Here is a 19867-nt window from a genome sequence, read left to right on the forward strand (position 1 = left end):
GAATGCTACAATAGATGTTTTCAGTTTGGGAAATTGGTAAAGACGTACCATGGAATGCCACAAATTAGGAGGAAATCAAAAAGTCTAGGCTGCAGCAGACAGAAGCCTGCTCAGCCAATCAAGCTGGAGAGCCAAGGTCATCAGGCAGGGCAAGCTAGAACAGGCGCTCCATGAGTACTATGGTAACACAGTCATCAAACAAAGTACCCTCATTCATACTGATGCCAACTTCCACCGTAGACAGCAGACTCACCCAAGCCAGGCGTTAACACACTAGACTGAAATACCGGCCAAGGAAGGAAATAAGGAAATGGATTGAATGTACTCTGAAGTGCAATAATTCAGTGTGGAGATGCTTCATTGGAAGAGAAGTACATGATTTTTCAGTGATGTTATGTATCCGTGTTTTCACCGGAAACATAATCTATTATTTTTCATACCTAGGAGACATATCACTTTTGTTATACAATTCAACACGCAGTAGTGTTATGTGCCCGGGTTAGGCCCTTGTAGCGAAGCTGCTCGTTTTATACATTATCCTCGTTTTCACAATGAAATGTCTTCTATAACCTTTTGCTCATATTCGCGTGCATAACAATGTTGGATTAGTTTCTCTGAAACGTCTTCCGTTTACAAATCTGGCTTCGCATAACATTATTACAATGCCTCGAACACCAATTAAAAAGGCCTCTATGCACGAATGTACAAAATGTCATTTTATCTTCATCCATGGGGCCACAGGGCTATCTATATATCCATAACATTGGTACTCTTAACATACATTGAAGGATGCTTTTTACTATAAATAATTAGCATCAAAGAGGATTAATAAAGGAGGCACTTCAGCTGACACCGAGGGTCGCTGCATGCTGAGATGTCACCAGCGGTCTTACATCTCCATGAGGGGTGTCCATTTCTGACCAAGATGGGGTCCTACATTCTCTACTGCCAGGTAATGGGGTTAGATCGTCCCTTGGGGGTATTCTTGGCTTTTCACATACACACATTCTAGGTACACGTAGAGTAGGGTTTTCATAGTAGGAGTACGCCTGATTACTGCCTTGTTTTATATGCCAAAGAAACAATTGATGGACGGAATGCTAGAAAATACAAACATTCACCCCCAGTCACGAGGATCTGGGTTAAATCCATCATTCTTTTGCTCACCACACCACCCCAGTTTGGACCCAGCCACATGCAAATCAGTCTTGACCCTGTTCCTTGAACAGTCCAGCCTGAACTGCAAAGCCAGGTACTCCCTGGACCGGAAACAAGCATCCTGGGACCGGTTTCAGGGCATCAACATTCACCAGCCAGGCTAGCTTGAATTCAGGTGTGTAGTGAGCACGGGACCCATGTCTGGGCATACCCTTCCCACTTATGGCGTCATATGCAAAAGAAACAATTGATGGACGGAATCCTGGTCAATGCAAACATTCACCTCAGTCACAAGGATATGGGTTTAATCCATCATTCTTTTGCTCACCACACCACCCCAGTTTGGAGCCAGCCATATGCAAATCAGTCTTGACCCTGTTCCTTGTGGGAACAGTCCAGCCCAAACTGACAAGCCAGGTCCTCCCTGGACTGGAAACAAGCATCCTGGGACAGGTTTATATGGTTTATATGGATCTGTTCTTCTTAGAGAAGATGAATCTAAACTAGAAAGGAACTTAACTGTGAACATTAGACTCTAAATTCATGTTTGCTTTCATTTATTTTATGTGAAACCGACTAGGAGTAATTTATTCCTTGCATGGGTCGAAAAATATCTGAAGAGTACTGGTCTTATGAATCTAGCATCCCGGTACTTGAGAAGATACCGTGGGCATCTGAATGACTGATTGGGTTGATTACAGGTGCATTTGACACACTACCAGGGAGTCTTGACACAGATCTTAATAGGAGGTTAAAAGAAAGAAAATAAGTTACTTACCTTTAACTGCAGTTTTCCAGTATTCGCATCTTTTATAGATTCATATGCTTGAATCATTCCTTGTCATCGAAATGGGCGTACCACAATACCATATTAAAGCAGTATGTATCACTATAATCTGCTATAATGGCAAGGAAAAAGTCATGTAAATATCCTTTATCCTTTTTTTTTTAAATGACCAAACTTGAACTATAACTATTTAGGCAACAGCACCTTCTAGAACACTTCCAAAGGAGGATGAGTTAGAAGGGGAAAATCTCCGAGGAGGAGGGAAGGATGCGTATGAATATATGAAAGATCCCAATACTGGAGAACTGCAGACGCAGGTAAGTAACTTAGTTCCTTCTCCAGTTCTGAACATTTCATAGATTCACATGCATGAATCAGTATAGCAAGCAGTTACTGTATTTTTATCTTACAGGATTAGAGCAAAAAGCGGATGGTGGGTAGAAAATATATACATCACAAATGTATATGCAATTATATATATATATATATATATATATATATATATATATATATATATATATATATATATATATGTATTCACTAAAAAAAACAGGTTTCACAGAAGTTATAGTTCGAAATTTTCATTTAAAAAACCTTTGAGATTCACTGAAAAAACACTGGTTTTAGGGACGTTATAGTTAGTTGGACATTTCACTCACATAAATCCAGAGAAATTTGCCCGTTATAGTTAGCTGAGCTAACTATAACCTGCGCCCCTGCAATGCACTGTTGATGACGTCATATATTACCTCACCCATGACATGGTCAGTGACATCACTGATGGTGATGACATCTCAAATGACATCACTGATGACATCATCCAGTGACTGTTATATATATATATATATATATATATATATATATATATATATATATCTCTCTGCTCCAATTCCGTACCCAGGGACAATGTCCAAACGGCAAAAAAGCACTCGCGGGGAACAGTTTGGGTTAGTTTATTTCAACACCAAACAGACACTGCATAAACAGACGCGTTTCGGTAGTAAACCTTCATTCATGTTTACCGAAGCACCATCTTGGTCACAGTTAAGAACACAAGGTCAATGAAAAGCAAAAAAGGACTCGCGAAAATCAGTAAAGTCCTAGTGCTAAATGAGCGCCATCTTAGAGTGTCAAATTAATCTCTAAAACAGTTACTAAACCTGATACAGCCCATGGATGGGCACATCTATATACAGTAAATACAAAATAGACATGTGTATAACAGAAACCAAAATTGAGCCCTGGATGGGCATACGCTCAATATCCTACTGCTCCCCCAGTGTCCAACAGTGACCAATAGAGAATCATAATACCAAAGGAGAGAAAGGGAGGGTGAATAAGAAGAAAAAGAGAAAGAAAGAATAGGTCATGGAGAAAGGAACAAGAGGTTAGAGAAGAGAAATTCTATTTACATATTATACAATCAAGATTAATTACAGTATGTACAGCAACTTATGGTCAGGGGTGTAACCATCCCCTAGTTCTTAACTCAGCAGACCATAAGAATCCATTAAACTCATGTGGCCATCATGGCTAAACCACCCCAACGGTCCATACTCATTCCCCCAAATGTATAGCCAGTTCTTCGCCGCTATTCAGCCCTAGAGGATGTTTTGTATGCATATCGATGATATACCTCGACTCGAGCCTGCGAAGTCTAAGCAATCTGTCTCCCCCTCTAGGGTTGCTGGGAACATGATCCAGGCCAAAATAACTCAATAAATCCCTGTTGCGTTGATGAACTTTGTCAAAATGACGTGCAACAGGGTATGCCTCATCACCCTTAGCAATGGCCCGCATGTGTTCCAGCATTCTCATTTTCATAGGGTTTATTGTACCCCCCACATAGCGCAGCCCACATGGGCAGATTAAAAAGTGAACACTGTAGGGAGTAGTACAAGTTAGGAAACTTCTGATCTTTCTGCGCACTCCTGCAATGGGGATTTCATAGCTCAAGACTCTTTTACTGATCTTACAAGCTTTACATTTTCCGCAGGGGAAAAAACCTTGCATTGGACCAAAAGCAGATTTGGATCTTTTAGCAAAGTGACTCTGTACCAGGTCGTTTTTTAGAGATCTCGCCTTTCTAAAAGTAATCAACGGATTAGATGGTAGATCTAAATTTAAAACCTCATCAGTCTGAAGTATATGCCAGCTCCTTCTCAGGATCTTTTTTAGGTGCCTGGCATTCTTAGAATAAGTTGTTATAAGGCAAAATTTGCCTTCATGTTTAGAGTCCTGCTCTTCTCTATCCTAAGTCTTAAGGAGATTTGTCCTTTTAAGTTTGTTGGCTCTTTCAAAGGCACTGCTTAGGATTTCTTCACTGTAACCACGGTTTCTGAAACGTTGCATGCTCTTATTGGCAGCACTCTGGAATTCACTCTCGTCCGAACAATTTCGTTTAATTCTAAGAAGTTCCCCATAGGGGATACTTCTAATAAGATTAGGGGGATGGCAGCTGGTGGCTTCCAACACTGAATTTCCTGCCGTGGGTTTACGATACAGCCGGGTATTCAGTTCTCCTGCATTTATATAGATGTTGATATCTAAGTAATTCACAGATGTAGGTCTTACTTCACCCGAGAATTCCAGATTAATTTAATTCCTGTTCAGGACATTGATGTATTCCCTAGCTTTGTCAGGGGGCCCATTCCATATGATCAAAAGATCATCTATGAAACGATACCACCCTACAATGTTATCTGTCCATTCTTTGTTGGGGCCCCCCCAGGCCACCTGCTCCTCCCACCAGCCAATGAATAAATTTGCGTAGCTGGGGGCGAAGCAGGTTCCCATAGCTGTCCCAGCCAGTTGTTTATACAGCTGTTTCTCAAAAAGAAAAATGTTATTGGACAGACAAAATTCTACGAATTCCAATACCATGGCACTATGTTGTGTGTATTTCAATGGCCTTTTTTCAAGGAAATACTTTGTGGATAAGAGACCATCCCTATGTGCGATCGATGTATACAGGCTGGTTATATCCAGAACCAACATGCAATATCCCTCCTCCCATTTCAATACAGACAATTTGTCCAACAGGTCCATAGTGTCCCGTATATACGAATTTAGAGGTTTCACATGTTGTATCAGGAAGAAGTCGATGTAAATAGACAAATTCTCTGTCAAACTTCCTTGTGACGCTACAATAGGTCTCCCTGGGGGCATGGTCTTGTTTTTATGGACCTTAGGTAGGTGATAGAATGTGGGGATGGTAGGGTTCAAACGTCTCAAAAATAAATATTCATCCATATCTAGTAGCCCTTTGTTGTGCCATTTCAATATTAACACCTGGTATTCTGCCATGCTCTGTTGATATTCCTTGGCTGTGATCGGAGAATATGTTTCCTTATCATTGAGTTGGCGGAGAGCTTCTCCCTCATAGTTGGACTTGGTCTGGATAACGATATTTCCGCCTTTATCTGACGGTTTATAGACAACACTTTCATCATCACATAATTTCATCAGCGCTCGTTTTTGTGTCTCAGTGAAATTATTGTTCGATGAGTTCGAGTATTTTTGTTTACGTCTGAATTTCGTTAAATCTTTGACTACTGCATCAGCAAATACGTCAATAGCATCCACAGCCATCTGAGGATGAAACTTGGAGGCAGGTTTAAACGATGTTAACCCTCCGACCTGTCCTATTCCAGATACTGTGAGTTGTTGTGTCCTGCTCAACGTAGTCAATTGTTTCTCCGTTCTTAACTCCTCGAGGGTCATTATTGCCCCGAGATCTTTCACGGCCAATGTATCCGTTTCTGTTTCCGTGTTGCCTTGTTTTGTCAACCTACCAGTTTGTGGTTTGGTTTTGAAAAACTTATGAAGTTTCAATTTCCGCGTGAATTTATATAAGTCAATGCGCGTTTGAGTAAATTCCATAGCTCGAACGGCTGTAGGTGCGCGAAATTAGGAAGTGGTGGGAGGGGACCTCCCTCCAGAACTACATTGAGGTCAACAGGGTCCCGAGCGGCCTGAGAATTTATACTGTACCAGCTTACGAGCTTAACCCCTCTTAGCTTATAAATAGCGGACTCTAAATTATACATAAAAAATAACTTCTCACGCCAAGTAAAGAAAGAAGGGGGATCTGGATTAATCCATTCCCTAGTAATGCATGCTCTGGCTACTGCCATACATATAAATAAAAAGCACCTTATTGGTTTAGTTCTTGAGATGGCGGACTCTAAGCCCAAAAGCACCAACTCGGCAGTTATTATAATATCACAGCTTAGAACAACCGTCAAAAAGTTTTCAATTTGTTGAAAGAAATCCCGGAATTTAGCGCATTGAAAAAACATATGGACATCGTTAGCTACATATAGCCCACACCGACTACAATTCGTTCCAGTGGTCGTGCTCTACTTAACAACCTTGCTGGGAGTATAATAGAGGTCATGTAGACACATAAAATGCTGTGATTTCATCATCCCTGTGATTAAACAATCAGAGGCTAATTTAACAGAAGACAAAACATCAACTCCCGACACCCCCAGTTTGTTAGCCCATTTCAATTGGCACTGATCCATATCATCCCCACATTCTTGAACCAAACTTAAATACAACAAGCCAATAGGGGCCTTTTTCTGTGAAAGTTCAAACAAATACATTCTAATCATGCTGGTTGACTTAATAGCCGAAGAGCTCTGTAAGAAACTACGGATCTGAAGAAATTTGAAAAAATCACTTCTTGCCAAGGAAAAATTATTCTCTAATTCCTGAAATGAAACCATTTCACCATTCATAAATAAGTCACCCAAGTATCGTATTCCTTTCTGCTCCCACTTGCGAGTGGTTACATCACAGAAAATCACAGATGGCAAGAGACCAGGCGAAGCTAAGGGAGTATAGACATTCAGTTTAGACAAGCCCAAAAGCTTCCGAACTTTTTGCCAGACTATAAAAGCTGCCTTCAACGTCTTATACTTTGTTTTTTTATGGTATGGTATGGATTTATTGAGTTATTTTGGCCTGGATCATGTTCCCAGCAACCCTAGAGGGGGAGACAGATTGCTTAGACTTCGCAGGCTCGAGTCGAGGTATATCATCGATATGCATACGAAACATCCTCTAGGGCTGAATAGCAGCGAAGAACTGGCTATACATTTGGGGGAATGAGTATGGACCGTTGGGGTGGTTTAGCCATGATGGCCACATGAGTTTGTTGGATTCTTATGGTCTGCTGAGTTAAGAACTAGGGGATGGTTACACCCCTGACCATAAGTTGCTGTACATACTGTAATTAATGTCTTGATTGTATAATATGTAAATAGAATTTCTCTTCTCCAACCTCTTGTTCCTTTCTCCTTGATCTATTCTTTCTTTCTCTTTTTCTTCTTCTTCACCCTCCCTTTCTCTCCTTTGGTATTATGATTCTTTATTGGTCACTATTGGACACTGGGGGAGCAGTAGGATATTGAGCGTATGCCCATCCAGGGCTCAATTTTGGTTTCTGTTATACACATGTCTATTTTGTATTTACTGTATATAGATGTGCCCATCCAAGGGCTGTATCAGGTTTAGTAACTGTTTTAGAGATTAATTTGACACTCTAAGATGGCGCTCATTTAGCAATAGGACTTTACTGATTTTCGCAAGTCCTTTTTTGCTTTTCATTGACCTTGTGTTCTTAACTGTGACCAAGATGGAGCTTCGGTAAACATGGATGAAGGTTTACTACCGAAACCCGTCTGTTTATGCAGTGTCTGTTTGGTGTTGAAATAAACTAACCCAAACTGTTCCCTGCAAGTGCTTTTTTTGCCGTTTGGACATTGTCCCTGGGTACGGAATTGGAGCAGAGTTTTGATAAGTGGGTGCACCCCCACTTCAAGGAGCACCCGCCTGTGAGTGCAGCGTCCTGGTGTTGTGAAGGAGCGAATATATATATATATATATATATATATATATATATATATATATATATATATATATATATATATATATATATATATATATATATATATATTCACTGAAAAAACCATAGGTTTCACACCAGTTATAGTTAGCTGGAAATTTTACTGACATAAAACCATTGAAATTCCACGTTATAGTTAGTTGGACTCACTATAACTTGCGCGTGTAATGCACTGCTGATGACGTCACATATTACATCACTCATGACATGGTCAGTGACATCACTCATGACACCACTGATGACACCATCCAGTGAATGTGTGCCTTTCTGAAAAATAAATATGTTTTATATATGTATATGTAAAGGTCAATGGAAGAATAAATGTTTAAATAAGTGTCTTAATGGATGTTTTTAAAAAAAAAAAATTGATTGGTTAACTGGCTTATTAAGTGTATTTTAGTGAATACATATATGAGCGAATATTGTTTAAATATTTAAATGTTTGTATTAGTGTTTCACTTTGTGTATAAGTGGCTGCATAGGTTGGTGAGTAGCTCCATGTGTGTGTATATGGGTTATTAGATGTTTTTTTTAGTATCAGTATGAGTGTCTGTATGGTTTGGTGGGGGTATTACTTAGCACATAGATGCATCAATGACTGACTCATTGTTTGTATGTGTTTGGAAGACGGCATATGTGCAGGACTGTATGGATGGATGAGTGTGTATATGTGTGTGTTAGTGAGTGAATGACTGTCTCACTAGTGTCTTTATCAGTAACTACATATGTTTTAATCTAGTATATGTGAGTATTGATGTATATAAGTGAGTATATGTGAGAGTGAGAGATTGTAAGAGTTCCTGTTTAAATAAGTATGTGTTTCGATAAGTGATTGTTTAAGAGAGTAAGTATGTGTAGGTTTCCTTAGAAGTAAGGAGGTAGTGTGTGTATAGCTGTATATGCAAATAAATGGATGTTCAATAGTTTATTTGCATGTGTGTGAGTAACTTTTGGAAGACTGTCGATGTGTTACAGGATGTATAGGTGTATCACTACATATGATGAGTGAGTATGAGTGACTACATAGAACTGTTGGTGAATTAGTGGATGTGTATATAAATGGTTGAATTACTGAATTGGTTGTTGTAACTGGTATTGGGATCTCCTTTTTTTTGAACGTTTTAGTTTCTATTTTTGAATATGTGTTTCAAGGGTTATAGTGAAAGGAGGTCTGTCACTCTGTCACAAGGATGGTGTCATCAGTGATGTCATGAGTGATGTCACTGACCATGTCATGAGTGATGTAATATGTGACGTCATCAGCAGTGCATTACACGCGCAAGTTATAGTGAGTCCAACTAACTATAACGTGGAATTTCAATGGTTTTATGTCTCTAAAATTTCCAGCTAACTATAACTGGTGTGAAACCTATGGTTTTTTCAGTGAATTTCATAGGTTTTTTAAATGCTAATTCCTAACTATAACTGGTGTGAAACCTATGGTTTTTTCAGTGAATTTCATAGGTTTTTTAAATGCTAATTCCTAACTATAACTAGTGTGAAACCTATGGTTTTTTCAGTGAATTTCATAGGTTTTTCAAATGCTAATTCCTAACTATAACGGATGTGAAACCTATGGTTTTTTCAGTGAATTTCATAGGTTTTTTAAATGCTAATTCCTAACTATATATAAGGCCCCAAACCTATATTTTTTTCTTTGAATTTCAAAATTTTGTTAATAGCAAATGTCTATAGCTATAAAATGTAATATTTTTGAAAAAGAATGAATCCTATATTTTATTTGTATTTAAAACAATTTTTTTAATGTATATTTTTTTTTTTACCCTGGAGCGCTCCCGGGGTGCGCCCCGGTGAGCGCCCCGGAAAGCGTAGTCTTTTGAAGCGCCCCAGGGCGCGCTCCGGAGAGCGTCCCGTTAGCGCTATTGCCGCGAACGAAAACATCATCGTGACGTATCGCGTAGCAGCGTCCACGTGATACGCACGGCGTAAGCGCACCCGGAAGCACTCGAGCGAATACGATCGCGCAACGTAAACATGTGACGCGCTTACGCGACGCGCCCGGGGGCGCACCGCGTAAGCGCGTCGGTCATGTGACCTGAAAATAACACTTTTTATTGGTGCAGAACAGTTTTGGTTTCATAATGATGAAATCCCTGGTCTTGTGACCTGAAAATAACACTTCTCATTGGTTCAGGCCTTTTTTTTCCAAATGATGAAAGACCCCACCTTTTTTCCTTATTCTGACTTTGTCCTTTGATTTAGGAAGACTTGTTTTGCAATCTTTCAGGTATATTTTGTACTTTGAAATGGCTTCAATAGCAGCAGCAGCTGGAGCATCTGCACCACCACCACCACCACAACCACCAAGAGGACCACCACAAGATTACATTGGTGGTCAACAAGAAGAGGAGGAGGAGGAGGGGAGGAGAATATGGCTGCAAGAACACAATACCCCATACCAGCCAAAACCACACATTGTATGGGAGTTTTTTTCGATCCCAGAGGGAAAGAAAAAAGTGAATGCGGCCAAGGTGACTTGCCTAATCTGTGGCGTGGAACTTTCCAGGGGAAACCCTAATAAGAAATACTCTTTCGGAAACAACACCATGATTCGCCACATGCAGCGCAGGCATTCAATCAACTATTCTGCTGCAGAGATGAGGGAACTGGCCAGTAACCTTCCCCAATCTTCAAGCTCCACCTCCCAAAGAAATCAACCCACTCCAACGGGACCAGAGGCAAGGGAGACGATCCCTTGCATTCAGCCACGGTTTGGGGATTTCCGTATAACATGTATACATTGTGGTAAGACCATCTCCTATGGTGAACTGAGCATAAAGCTCATCGTCCTTGCTGGGGACAACCACAAATGCCCCAAAAAACACAAATTTTTTCTTATTTTTTTTCTGCTCCAGTTGAGCCATTTTCAATTCCCAGTTTTTTCGTTTATCCCCATAAAAATACCCAAAAAAATATAAAATAGTTCATAAAAGCCAAAAAAAGTACAAAATGTTCCAAAAACAAAAAAAAAATATAAAACAACAAAAAGAAGAAAAAAAACAGTTCATTTTAGAACTACCTCCAATTTATAAAAAAAGGCTACATTTTTTAATAACTCTGTCATTCTTCTTTCCCCATGGGCCGATCCCCGGTCCGCTCCCCGGTGCGCGTACCGAGCGCTCCCCCCACGCAAATAAAAAAATATATATATATATTTTGCGCCGCGGGCCCTTTTATAGCCCCCACATCAAACCTAGGGGCTCAGGGGGGGTCTACCCTGCCCCCTTATGGTCATTTCCCCCTTTTTTTTCCACCTCTTGTGTCTCTATCCTACCGAGACACAAGATGGCGGCCGGTCCAGACTGTTTCGAATGTTTACAGACACCCGAGAGCCAATCAGCTTTCCGTGCCCACCTCGCGTGTCGCGCCCGCTGCGCTCCCCGGTGCGCGACCATAGATATATATATTTTTTTGAACCTAAATTACTCAAAATCCACTGGAGCACATATCTTGAGACATAGCAAAGGCACATCGGGCTACCAGTCCCTACAATTTTGCCAAGTTTGGTGGAAATCCATTCAGCCGTTCGGGCTATAAGTGAGTTCGACCGCCCTATGGAAATTAACATGGGGAAAACATATTTTGGGACCCCCCTTTTATCTCGGCCCCAGCTTGACGAATCCCCCCCCAAACTTTCAGGGAAGGAGCGGAGCGGGCCACGAACTTTGAGAAATTCGCGAAGATTCGTCCACCGGCGCCAAAGTTATTCCCAATAGAATGTTGCAGATTTCCTTGGGAAAGTAGATCCTTTCTATAACTACCTACTGGCGACCGCCAGTAGGTGATATATATATATATATATATACATATACATATACCAAGGTATATTGAAGAATGAGTGGGTGTATGAGTGTCTGAATGGATAATTTAGTGGGTGCGTGACTGACTGTATAAGTGAGTGATAAAACATGTCTTAGTGAATGCATGGGTGAATGATTAATCTGTGTGAATGTCTGTATCAGTCTGTCAGTTTGTGTGTAGGTGACTGCATGGGTTGATGAGTAGCTACATCCGTGTCTATATGGGTTAATGATTGGTTGTCTGAGTACCTGTATGGGTGCCTGAGTGTCTGTGTGGGTGGGTGGGGGTGTGTGTGACTCTCAGCACAGATTTGTGAGTGGGTGATTCACCTGGTGTATGGGTTTATGAGTGGGTGTGTTAGGGACTGTATGGGTGAGTGAGTGTACATATAGCTGTGTTGGTGAGTAAATGGATATCTCAGTCGTATATGTGAAAGTAACTACTTTTGTGAAAGACAGTATATGTGGGTCGGAGTATATAAGTGAGTATACGTGACAGAGAGTGATTGTGACAGTGGCTGCATGGATATGTGTGTGCTTTTGTCAATAATTGTTGAAGAGAGTACGTATATGATACTATATGTATGAATAAGTGAGGTGGTGTGTGTGTACAACTGTATAGGTGAGTAAATGGCAGTGTAATTAATTCTTTGGGTGACTGACTAGGTGTTTGAGTAACTCTTTGGGTGAGTGGCAGTGTGTGAGTGTCTATATGGGTGTATGAGTGGATATATCAGTGGCTGTATTGATGAAATACTGTGTCTATGAGTGACTGTATGGGTTAATGAGTGCATGTGTGTGTAGACGTATGATTCACTGAGAAGGTATGTCCTAACTGCTATTGGCTTGTCTATGGTTTCAATATTGGAAGTCTGTATTTTAGAGTAGGTGTATCAAAGGTTTTATTAGGGTAAGAGGAGGTCCATCAGATGATCACATGGATGATGTCATCAGTGATGTCATTTGAGATATCATCAGGGATGTCACTGACCATGTCATGTGTAATGTAATATGTGACGTCATCAGCAGTGCATTGCAGGGGCACGAGTTATAATTAGCTCAACTAACTATAACGGACAAATTTCTCTGGTTTTGTACGAGTGAACTGTCCAACTAACTATAACGTCCCTGAAACCTGTGTTTTCTTCTGTGAATTTCAAAGGTTTTTTAAATTCTAATTTCTAACTATAACGTCCCTGAAACCTATGATTTCTTTCAGTGAATTTGTAAGGTATTTTAAAGGAAAATTTCTAACTATAAAATCAGTGAAACCTATGGTTTTTTCAGTGAATTTCAAAGGTTTTTTTAAATGAAAAATTCTAACTATGCCTACATAGATAGGACATGTGCAGAAAGAGGAAGAAAGGCACCGACAAAAAAAGCAAAAGAAGTGCAGAAAGAGGCAAGAGAGGTGCAAAAAGAGGAAGAAAGGTGCAGAAAGAAGCAAGAGGAATGCAGAAAGAGGCATCAGAAGTCCAGAAAGAGGACGAAAGGTGCAGAAAGAAGCAAGAGATGTGCAGAAAGAACCAACAGAGGTGCAGAAAGAGGCATACTTTGACTATACCTTACAACAGACTCATGAAAAGTAGGCTAATCACTAATCTGTCTCCCAAGATATCTTAACCCTCACTTTTCTCTTGAAGGTTCAATATTCATCCACTGATCAGAATGTTAGGCCTACCAAATATAAAACAGCAATCCTAAGCATATCACTGTTGTAAGTCTGACAAGTAGTGAAGGTATGCATGTGTATGTCTCTGCTTTTACCTAGTGACACATTATATAAAAATAAACATACAAATACTTGAATACCCGTGCTCCAAACAGCATACTCTGTAAATTTGTGTACAAAAAGGTAGAAGCAACAGATGTGCAGAAAGAGGCAAGAGAGGTGCAGGAAGAGGGGAGCAGAAAGAAGCAAGTGAGGTGCAGAAAGAGGCAACAGAGGTGCAAAAAGAGGCAAGTGAGATGCAGAAAGAGGGAAGAGAAGTGCAGAAAATGGCAAGAGAACTGCAGAAAGAGGCAAGAGGGATGCAAAAAAGGAAAGAAGGGTGCAGAAAGAGGGAAGACAAGTGCAGAAAGAGACAACAGGGGTGCAGAAAGAGGCAAACAGAGGTGCAGAAAGAGGCAAGAGGGGTACAGAAAGAGGAGAGGGGAGTGCAGAAAGAAGCAAAAGAGGTACAGAAAGAGGCAATGAGGGTGCAGAAGGAGGCTAAAGCCGAGCAGAAATAACAAATAGATGTGCAGAAAGAGGTAAGAGGGGTGCGGAAAGAGGCGAGAGATGTGCAGAAAAAGGGAAGAAGGGTGCAGAAAGAAGCAAGAGAAGTGCAGAAAGAGGCAGCAGAGGTGCAGAGGGAGGCAAGAGAACTGCAGAAAGAGGCAAGAAGGTTGCAGAAATAGGCAAAAGGGGTGCAGAAAGAGGGAACATGTGTGCGAATGGACTCGGACCACCTCTCAGCAATCCCACAGTGTGGGGCTTACTGGAGGTACCTGGGGGGGGGGGGGGGGTATTTGGCCCCTAAGGACCGTTAGGATTCAAGGGAATTTAAACCCCTAATCAAGAACGTGCCAGGAAGCACGTTTGCATAGTGGGGTAGGGAGGAGGCGGAGCTGGTGAGATACAGGCTTCTGGGTTTTTTTATTAGAAGGGGGGCTGTGTTGCCCCCTTCTTTCAATATTTTGTGGGCCCTGGGGACTCCATACCTGAGGGCCTGACCCATAAAAAAATGTATACGGGAAGTGGGCCACGCAATCCCTTCCCTGAGCCTCTTTTGGCCTCGGGGACCCCATTCCCCGAGGCCTGCTCTGCTTTTTTTTTTACTAGATTTGGAGGGGGCTGCGTGGCCCCCCTCCTATGGCCACTTTTGGCCCTGGGAACCCCAAACCCCAGCCTTCTTTAAAAATAAATAAATAAAACAAGGAGGGGGCCGACCACTTCTGGCCCAGGGATGCCAGTCCCCCGGGGCCTGGACATCCTTTTTTTGTTATTTAGAGGGGGGCGTGTGCCCCCCCCCCCTCCTGAGGCCAATTATGGCCCAGGGGAGCCCATCCCCTATGGGGCTGGCCTTATGTTGGGGACTGTCGGAGGAGCCCCAATATGACCACGGTCCCAGCTGGCTCCCTGCATTCACAGTGGAATGGTGTACAGTTGAGTGCCGTGTTGTACAGTGCAGTGACATGTCCTGCAGTGGAGTTGAATAGAGTGTCGTACAGTGGCATGGTATGCAGAAGAGTTGAGCGGCGTGTCTTGGGGTTGAGTGACATATGAAATGGAATGGGTTGACGTAGAGTGGAGTAGTGTGTCATAGAGTGGAGTGGGGTGTCACAGAGTGGAGTGGTGTCTTGTAGAGTGTGGAGAGTGTTGCACAGGAGAGGGGATAGAGTAGAATAGTGCTGTGTAGTGGTGTAGAGCATATTGATGTGTTGTACAGAGGAGTGGTGTGTCATACAGTGTCTTAGAGTGAGTGGCGTACACTGGAGTGGGTAGAGTGAAGTGGAAGGTTGTAGAGTGTAGTGGCATAGAGTGGAGGGGCATGTTATAGAGTGAAGCGGCTTGTGGTAGATTGGAGTGGAATGTCATAGAGTGGACTGGAGTGCCATAGAGTGGAGTGATGTGTCATAGAGTGGAGTGGAGTGTCTTAGAGTGGAGTGGAGTGTCTTAAAGTGGCATAGAGAGGAGGGGCATAGAGTGGAGTAGACATTTTTGTAGTGGAGTAGAGTGTTGTGTAGTGGCATAGAGTGTAGTGGTGTGTCATACAGAAGAATGGTATGGTATAGAGTGGAGTGGAGTGGCATGTTGTAGACCATCGGAGAGTGGCATACATTGAAGGGGCATACAGAGCAATAGAGTGCTGTGTAATGGCGTAGAGTGTAGCAGTGTGTCATACAGTAGAGAGGGGTGTCATAGAGTGGCATACCGTGCAGTGTCTAAAAGTGGAGGGGCATAGATTGGAATGTGGTAGATAAGTTAATAGGGGGATGTTGTAGAGTGCAGTGGCATAGAGTGGAGTGGTGTGTCAGAATCGAGTGGCATGGAGTTTCGTACACTAGAGTGAACTATCGTAGGTTGAAGTGGAGTTTTGTACAGTGAAGTGGCATAGAGTGGAGTGGCATGTTATGTCGTGGCGCCTTGTGTCAGAGTGTATTTTAAAAAGACACAGCTGGAAAAGGGCTGAATGGATGTAGATGAAATTTGGAATATAGATTACAGGGTGGTAGTGATCCGTTTTGGTGTCATTTGGTTGAGTACCTTTGAAAATATATGGCACATAAACTTAGTGATATATCCAGCAGTGGTATACTACAGTATTTTTACGGTATACCACTGTACATGCCGATGACAAAGCAGTATGTGATTGGCTAATGACTGCTTTTACAAAAGAAAAAGGCAGCCATGTTATTTAGACCATAAAATGTTGCTTCTTTATGTTTATATACTCAATTCAATTTAATGTATACATTATATTGTCTCATTTTGTAACAGTTGCAAACTTCATGAGTAATCCCCATGGACCTCAAGGGGTCCATAAACCACACATTAAGAACCATTGCTCTACTCCACTCAACAATACGACACTCCACCCACCCTGTGCCACTCCACTTTACACTAGTCCCACTCTACGACACTACACACTACAACCCTAAATTCTAGCACACTCTGTGATAGCCACTCCGCTCTACGGCATGCCTCTCCACTTTTTAATCTCCTGCCAAGCAGGAGCAAACACATAGTCTGCTCCCAGTGGAAGGTAGCTTTAAAAATGCTCCTGCCACCTGGGAGCAGACGTTTGATCTGTTTCCCTGCCCACACTGATGGAGGCAGGTCAAAAGATCAAAATATTGCTCCCACTTGCAGGAAGCTGCATAAGTAGCTTCTCCCTCTGGGTGGGACCAATGCAGGCCCCTGCTGCATGTTGGGAGTCATCTAGGGCCGCAGCGCCTTGTGGCTCCCCCGGCAGTCCCCAACAAATGTATGGTGGGTGCCTTGGGTAGGCATCAGGGCACCCACCTCTAATGATGCAGGCCCCGGGGGATGGGATCCCAGGGCTGGAAAAGACTTGGGAAGTGGGGACATGCAGCCCCCTCCCCTTTAACTAAAAACATCAGCCCTTGGGTGTGGGGTCCCCAGGGACTAATAAGGCTTGGGGAGGGGGGCCATGTGCCCTCACCTCCCTTTTGATAAAAAAAAGGCCATGGGAGATGGAGTCCGGAGGGGGGCACGCAGTCCCCCTTCTCCTTCAACAAAAAAAGCCCTGGGTGATGGGTTCCCAGTGGCCTAATGAGTCTTGGGTAGGAGGGCACGTAATAAGTCTCCCCTTAAATAAAAAGGCCCTTGGTGATGGGACCCACAGGGACTTAAGAGACTCGAGAGGGGGGGCCAGTAGGCTCACGTTTTTTTGCTCACCAAGCCATTCCATTTTGGACCCAGCCATATGTAAATCAGTCTGGACCCGGCTGGGCCTGGTATGTCCAGACTTGGGTACTGTGCTCGCCGTGCCACTGGATTAAAGCTATCCTGGCCGATGAGGGGTGATACCCTGAAACCGGTCCTAGGATGCTTGTTTATCTTCCAGGGAGGACCTGGCCTTGCAGTTCGGGTTGGACTGTTCTCATGGGGTACAGAGTCAAGATTGATTCGCAAATGTCTGGGTTCAAACTGCAATGGCGTGGAGAACAAAAAACTATGGATTTAGGCCAAGATCTCTGACTGGTGATGAATGTTTGGCATTGTTTAGCATTCCATCCATCAATTGTTCTTGTTGCATGTGACACCTCAAGTCAGATGGGTATGCCCAGACATGGGTTCCGTGATTGCCATGTACCTGGATTCAAGCTATCCTAGATGATTAGGGGATTTACCCCGAAACTGGTCCTAGGAGGTTTGATTCTGGTCTAGCGATGACCTGGCCAAGCATTTGGGGCTGGACTGCTCTCATGGGGACCAGGGTCAAGACTGATTTTCATTCGACTGGGCCCAAACTGGAATGGGGTGGTGAGCATAAGACCAATGGATTTAGGCCCAAGTCTCTGACTGGGGGTGAGTGTTAGACATTGTTCAGCATTCCGGCCATCGATTGTTCTTTTTGCATTTGTCACCACAAGTGGGACGGGTGTGCCCAGATGTGGGTCCTGTGCTCGCCATGCTACTAGATTCAAGGCTATTGAGGGATGATACTCCAAACTCAGTCCTATGGTGTTTGTATCCGGTTGAGGGAGGACCTGGCCTGGCAGTTCAGGCTGGACTGTTACCATGGGGTAAAGGGTCAAGACTGATTTGCATATGACTGGGTATGAACTGAAATGGCCTGGAGAGAAAAACAACCATGGATTTAGGCCCACATCTCTGAGGGGTGAGTGTTTGACATTGTTCAGCACTCGGTCTATCAATTGTTCTTTTTACCCAATATTTAACAAGCACTAGGCCGCCAATCTCAGCTGACCTTAAAGGTTTCGTCATTGTTTTTGGGACAAATTCTACTACAAATTCTACTACAGGTAATGCCAGATATCCTGCTGAACTCGAATACTATTCCCTTGAACATCATTTACCCAAAAAGGTCAGGATTCTGCAGATAGGTGGATTCTTTTCTGCACATTTCCTATGCCCTGGCTCATTGTTATGTGACCCGTTGAGACCCCAACCCTGCTTCCTATAGTGGAATGTGTGGGTGCCTGTCCCTTTTTAGGTCTCGCTAGACGTACGCAAAAGCGAAGCTTTTGCGTCTAGCGAGACAACTAATGTAGTCACTTTCAGGGGAATGTGCACTGCAGACTGTGACGAGCTTCTCATCCTGGAGATTCTACCTCGTGAGCGCGCACGGCCAGCCCGGCGCCGTGCACGTCCCCTGCCACAGACACACACATGCACACGCAGGCAGGAAGAGCCACACACACAGACACACGCGCGCACCCCCCCGCCGCACACACGCAGGAGCGCACCTACACACACGCACGCACACATACAGACACATTCCCCCCCCCCACCCCCCCCGCGCCGCATACACAGAAGCGCCCCCGGTCGCCGCATACATACAGAGACACCTCCCCCCCCCCTCCCCCGCAGCTCTCCCCCCCACCTGACAACACTCACCGGGCTCTGCTGGCGGGGGCTACACGAGAGCTCCCGCTCCTCGGGGCTCTTTCCGCAGCACTTCTCTTTGCTCCCGGTGTGACTCCTCGGCTCTGCAGCTCTTCTCCGGGGCCGCGGGACAAAAGCTACTCCTCTGCGCAGGCGGCTCCGGGGCACTCCGCAGCTCACGGGAGCCCTGGGCCGCGGGAAGACTTTTCCTCTCCTTTCTCGGGTGCTCGAGGAGGCGGGACTTGCGGCCGGGCCGCGATGCAATTGGCTGGCCGGCCGGGCGGCTGGTTGCTTTCGCTACCTTCTAAGATCTGGTTATGAATGGTGGGCGGGGAGTACCGCTAGACGCTAAGCCTGCTTACTGAATGAAATGCGCGTTGAATGCCACCGCGTCACCACAACAGTTCCGTGGGCGCCCTTCCCCCGCCTTTTGTACTTCCCCCTCCCGCCAGGGGCCGATTGGTCAATAAGAGCCTTTGGGTGCTGCTGACGGAATCACCACTAACGCGTGTCACAAATCTCTTTAAATGAGGAGTTTCATAACGGCAGAATCCCAGCGCCCACATGGAATGCTGAACATTTCATCTGGTTGTGAGAATCCCTTTAGGAGCGGCCACTAGACACAGACGAAACCGGCAAAGGGAGCTGACACACCTCTGTGCACGCACCTGCTCTTCTCTGTCTTAGCCTCGATGTTCTGCTTTTGTTGACAGAACTCCTTCCTGAAGCTGCAGACCTGTGCCCCGCCGTTCTGCCAAACCACGAGGAGAGTGGGCAGGTGCTTGGACCCAAGGATGTGTCCCCGTCATACGGCCAAGGCATGCATCCTGACGGCGTCAGCTGCAGAGGTAAGAGTCCTGGCGCGTGCAGCGAGATGCTCTTTGCGTATAAATACTACCAGCCTCAAAGGTTCATTAGTGGCCTCCGATGAAAGATTTTTTTTAAAAAAATTTGTCGAGCTTCAATTACCCGTCTTATTTTCCAGGGTGTCAAATTATTCTTTTATGAATGCATGGTCTAATTATTCATCATGATCCTTGTGTTATTTCGGTAAATAGACTTCTTTAGGATTGTTCAACAATGGACTTTTCTTTGGATGTTGCTGTCCC

General features: G+C 43.7%; 2 protein-coding genes across 4 annotated transcripts in view; one reads left to right on the top strand and one right to left on the bottom strand.

The window, feature by feature from the left end:
- Positions 1 to 19867, bottom strand: part of NT5DC1 (5'-nucleotidase domain containing 1) — a 1423540-nt gene that overhangs the window by 1034565 nt on the left and 369108 nt on the right. The window lies entirely within an intron of this gene.
- COL10A1 (collagen type X alpha 1 chain) overlaps positions 1 to 19867 on the top strand; it is a 184283-nt gene that overhangs the window by 93545 nt on the left and 70871 nt on the right. Inside the window, exon 2 of one of the 2 annotated variants that reach the window (XM_086927338.1) lies at positions 19472 to 19606. The exons of the other annotated variant lie outside the window; for it this stretch is intronic. Coding sequence (XP_086783464.1) covers positions 19553 to 19606 — 54 coding nt within the window. The 5' untranslated portion in view covers positions 19472 to 19552. The remainder of the gene's footprint in view (positions 1 to 19471; positions 19607 to 19867) is intronic. 2 annotated transcript variants of the gene reach the window in all.

The sequence above is a fragment of the Lissotriton vulgaris genome, chromosome 6, assembly GCF_964263255.1.
Source record: "Lissotriton vulgaris chromosome 6, aLisVul1.2, whole genome shotgun sequence".
NCBI lineage: Eukaryota > Metazoa > Chordata > Amphibia > Caudata > Salamandridae > Lissotriton > Lissotriton vulgaris.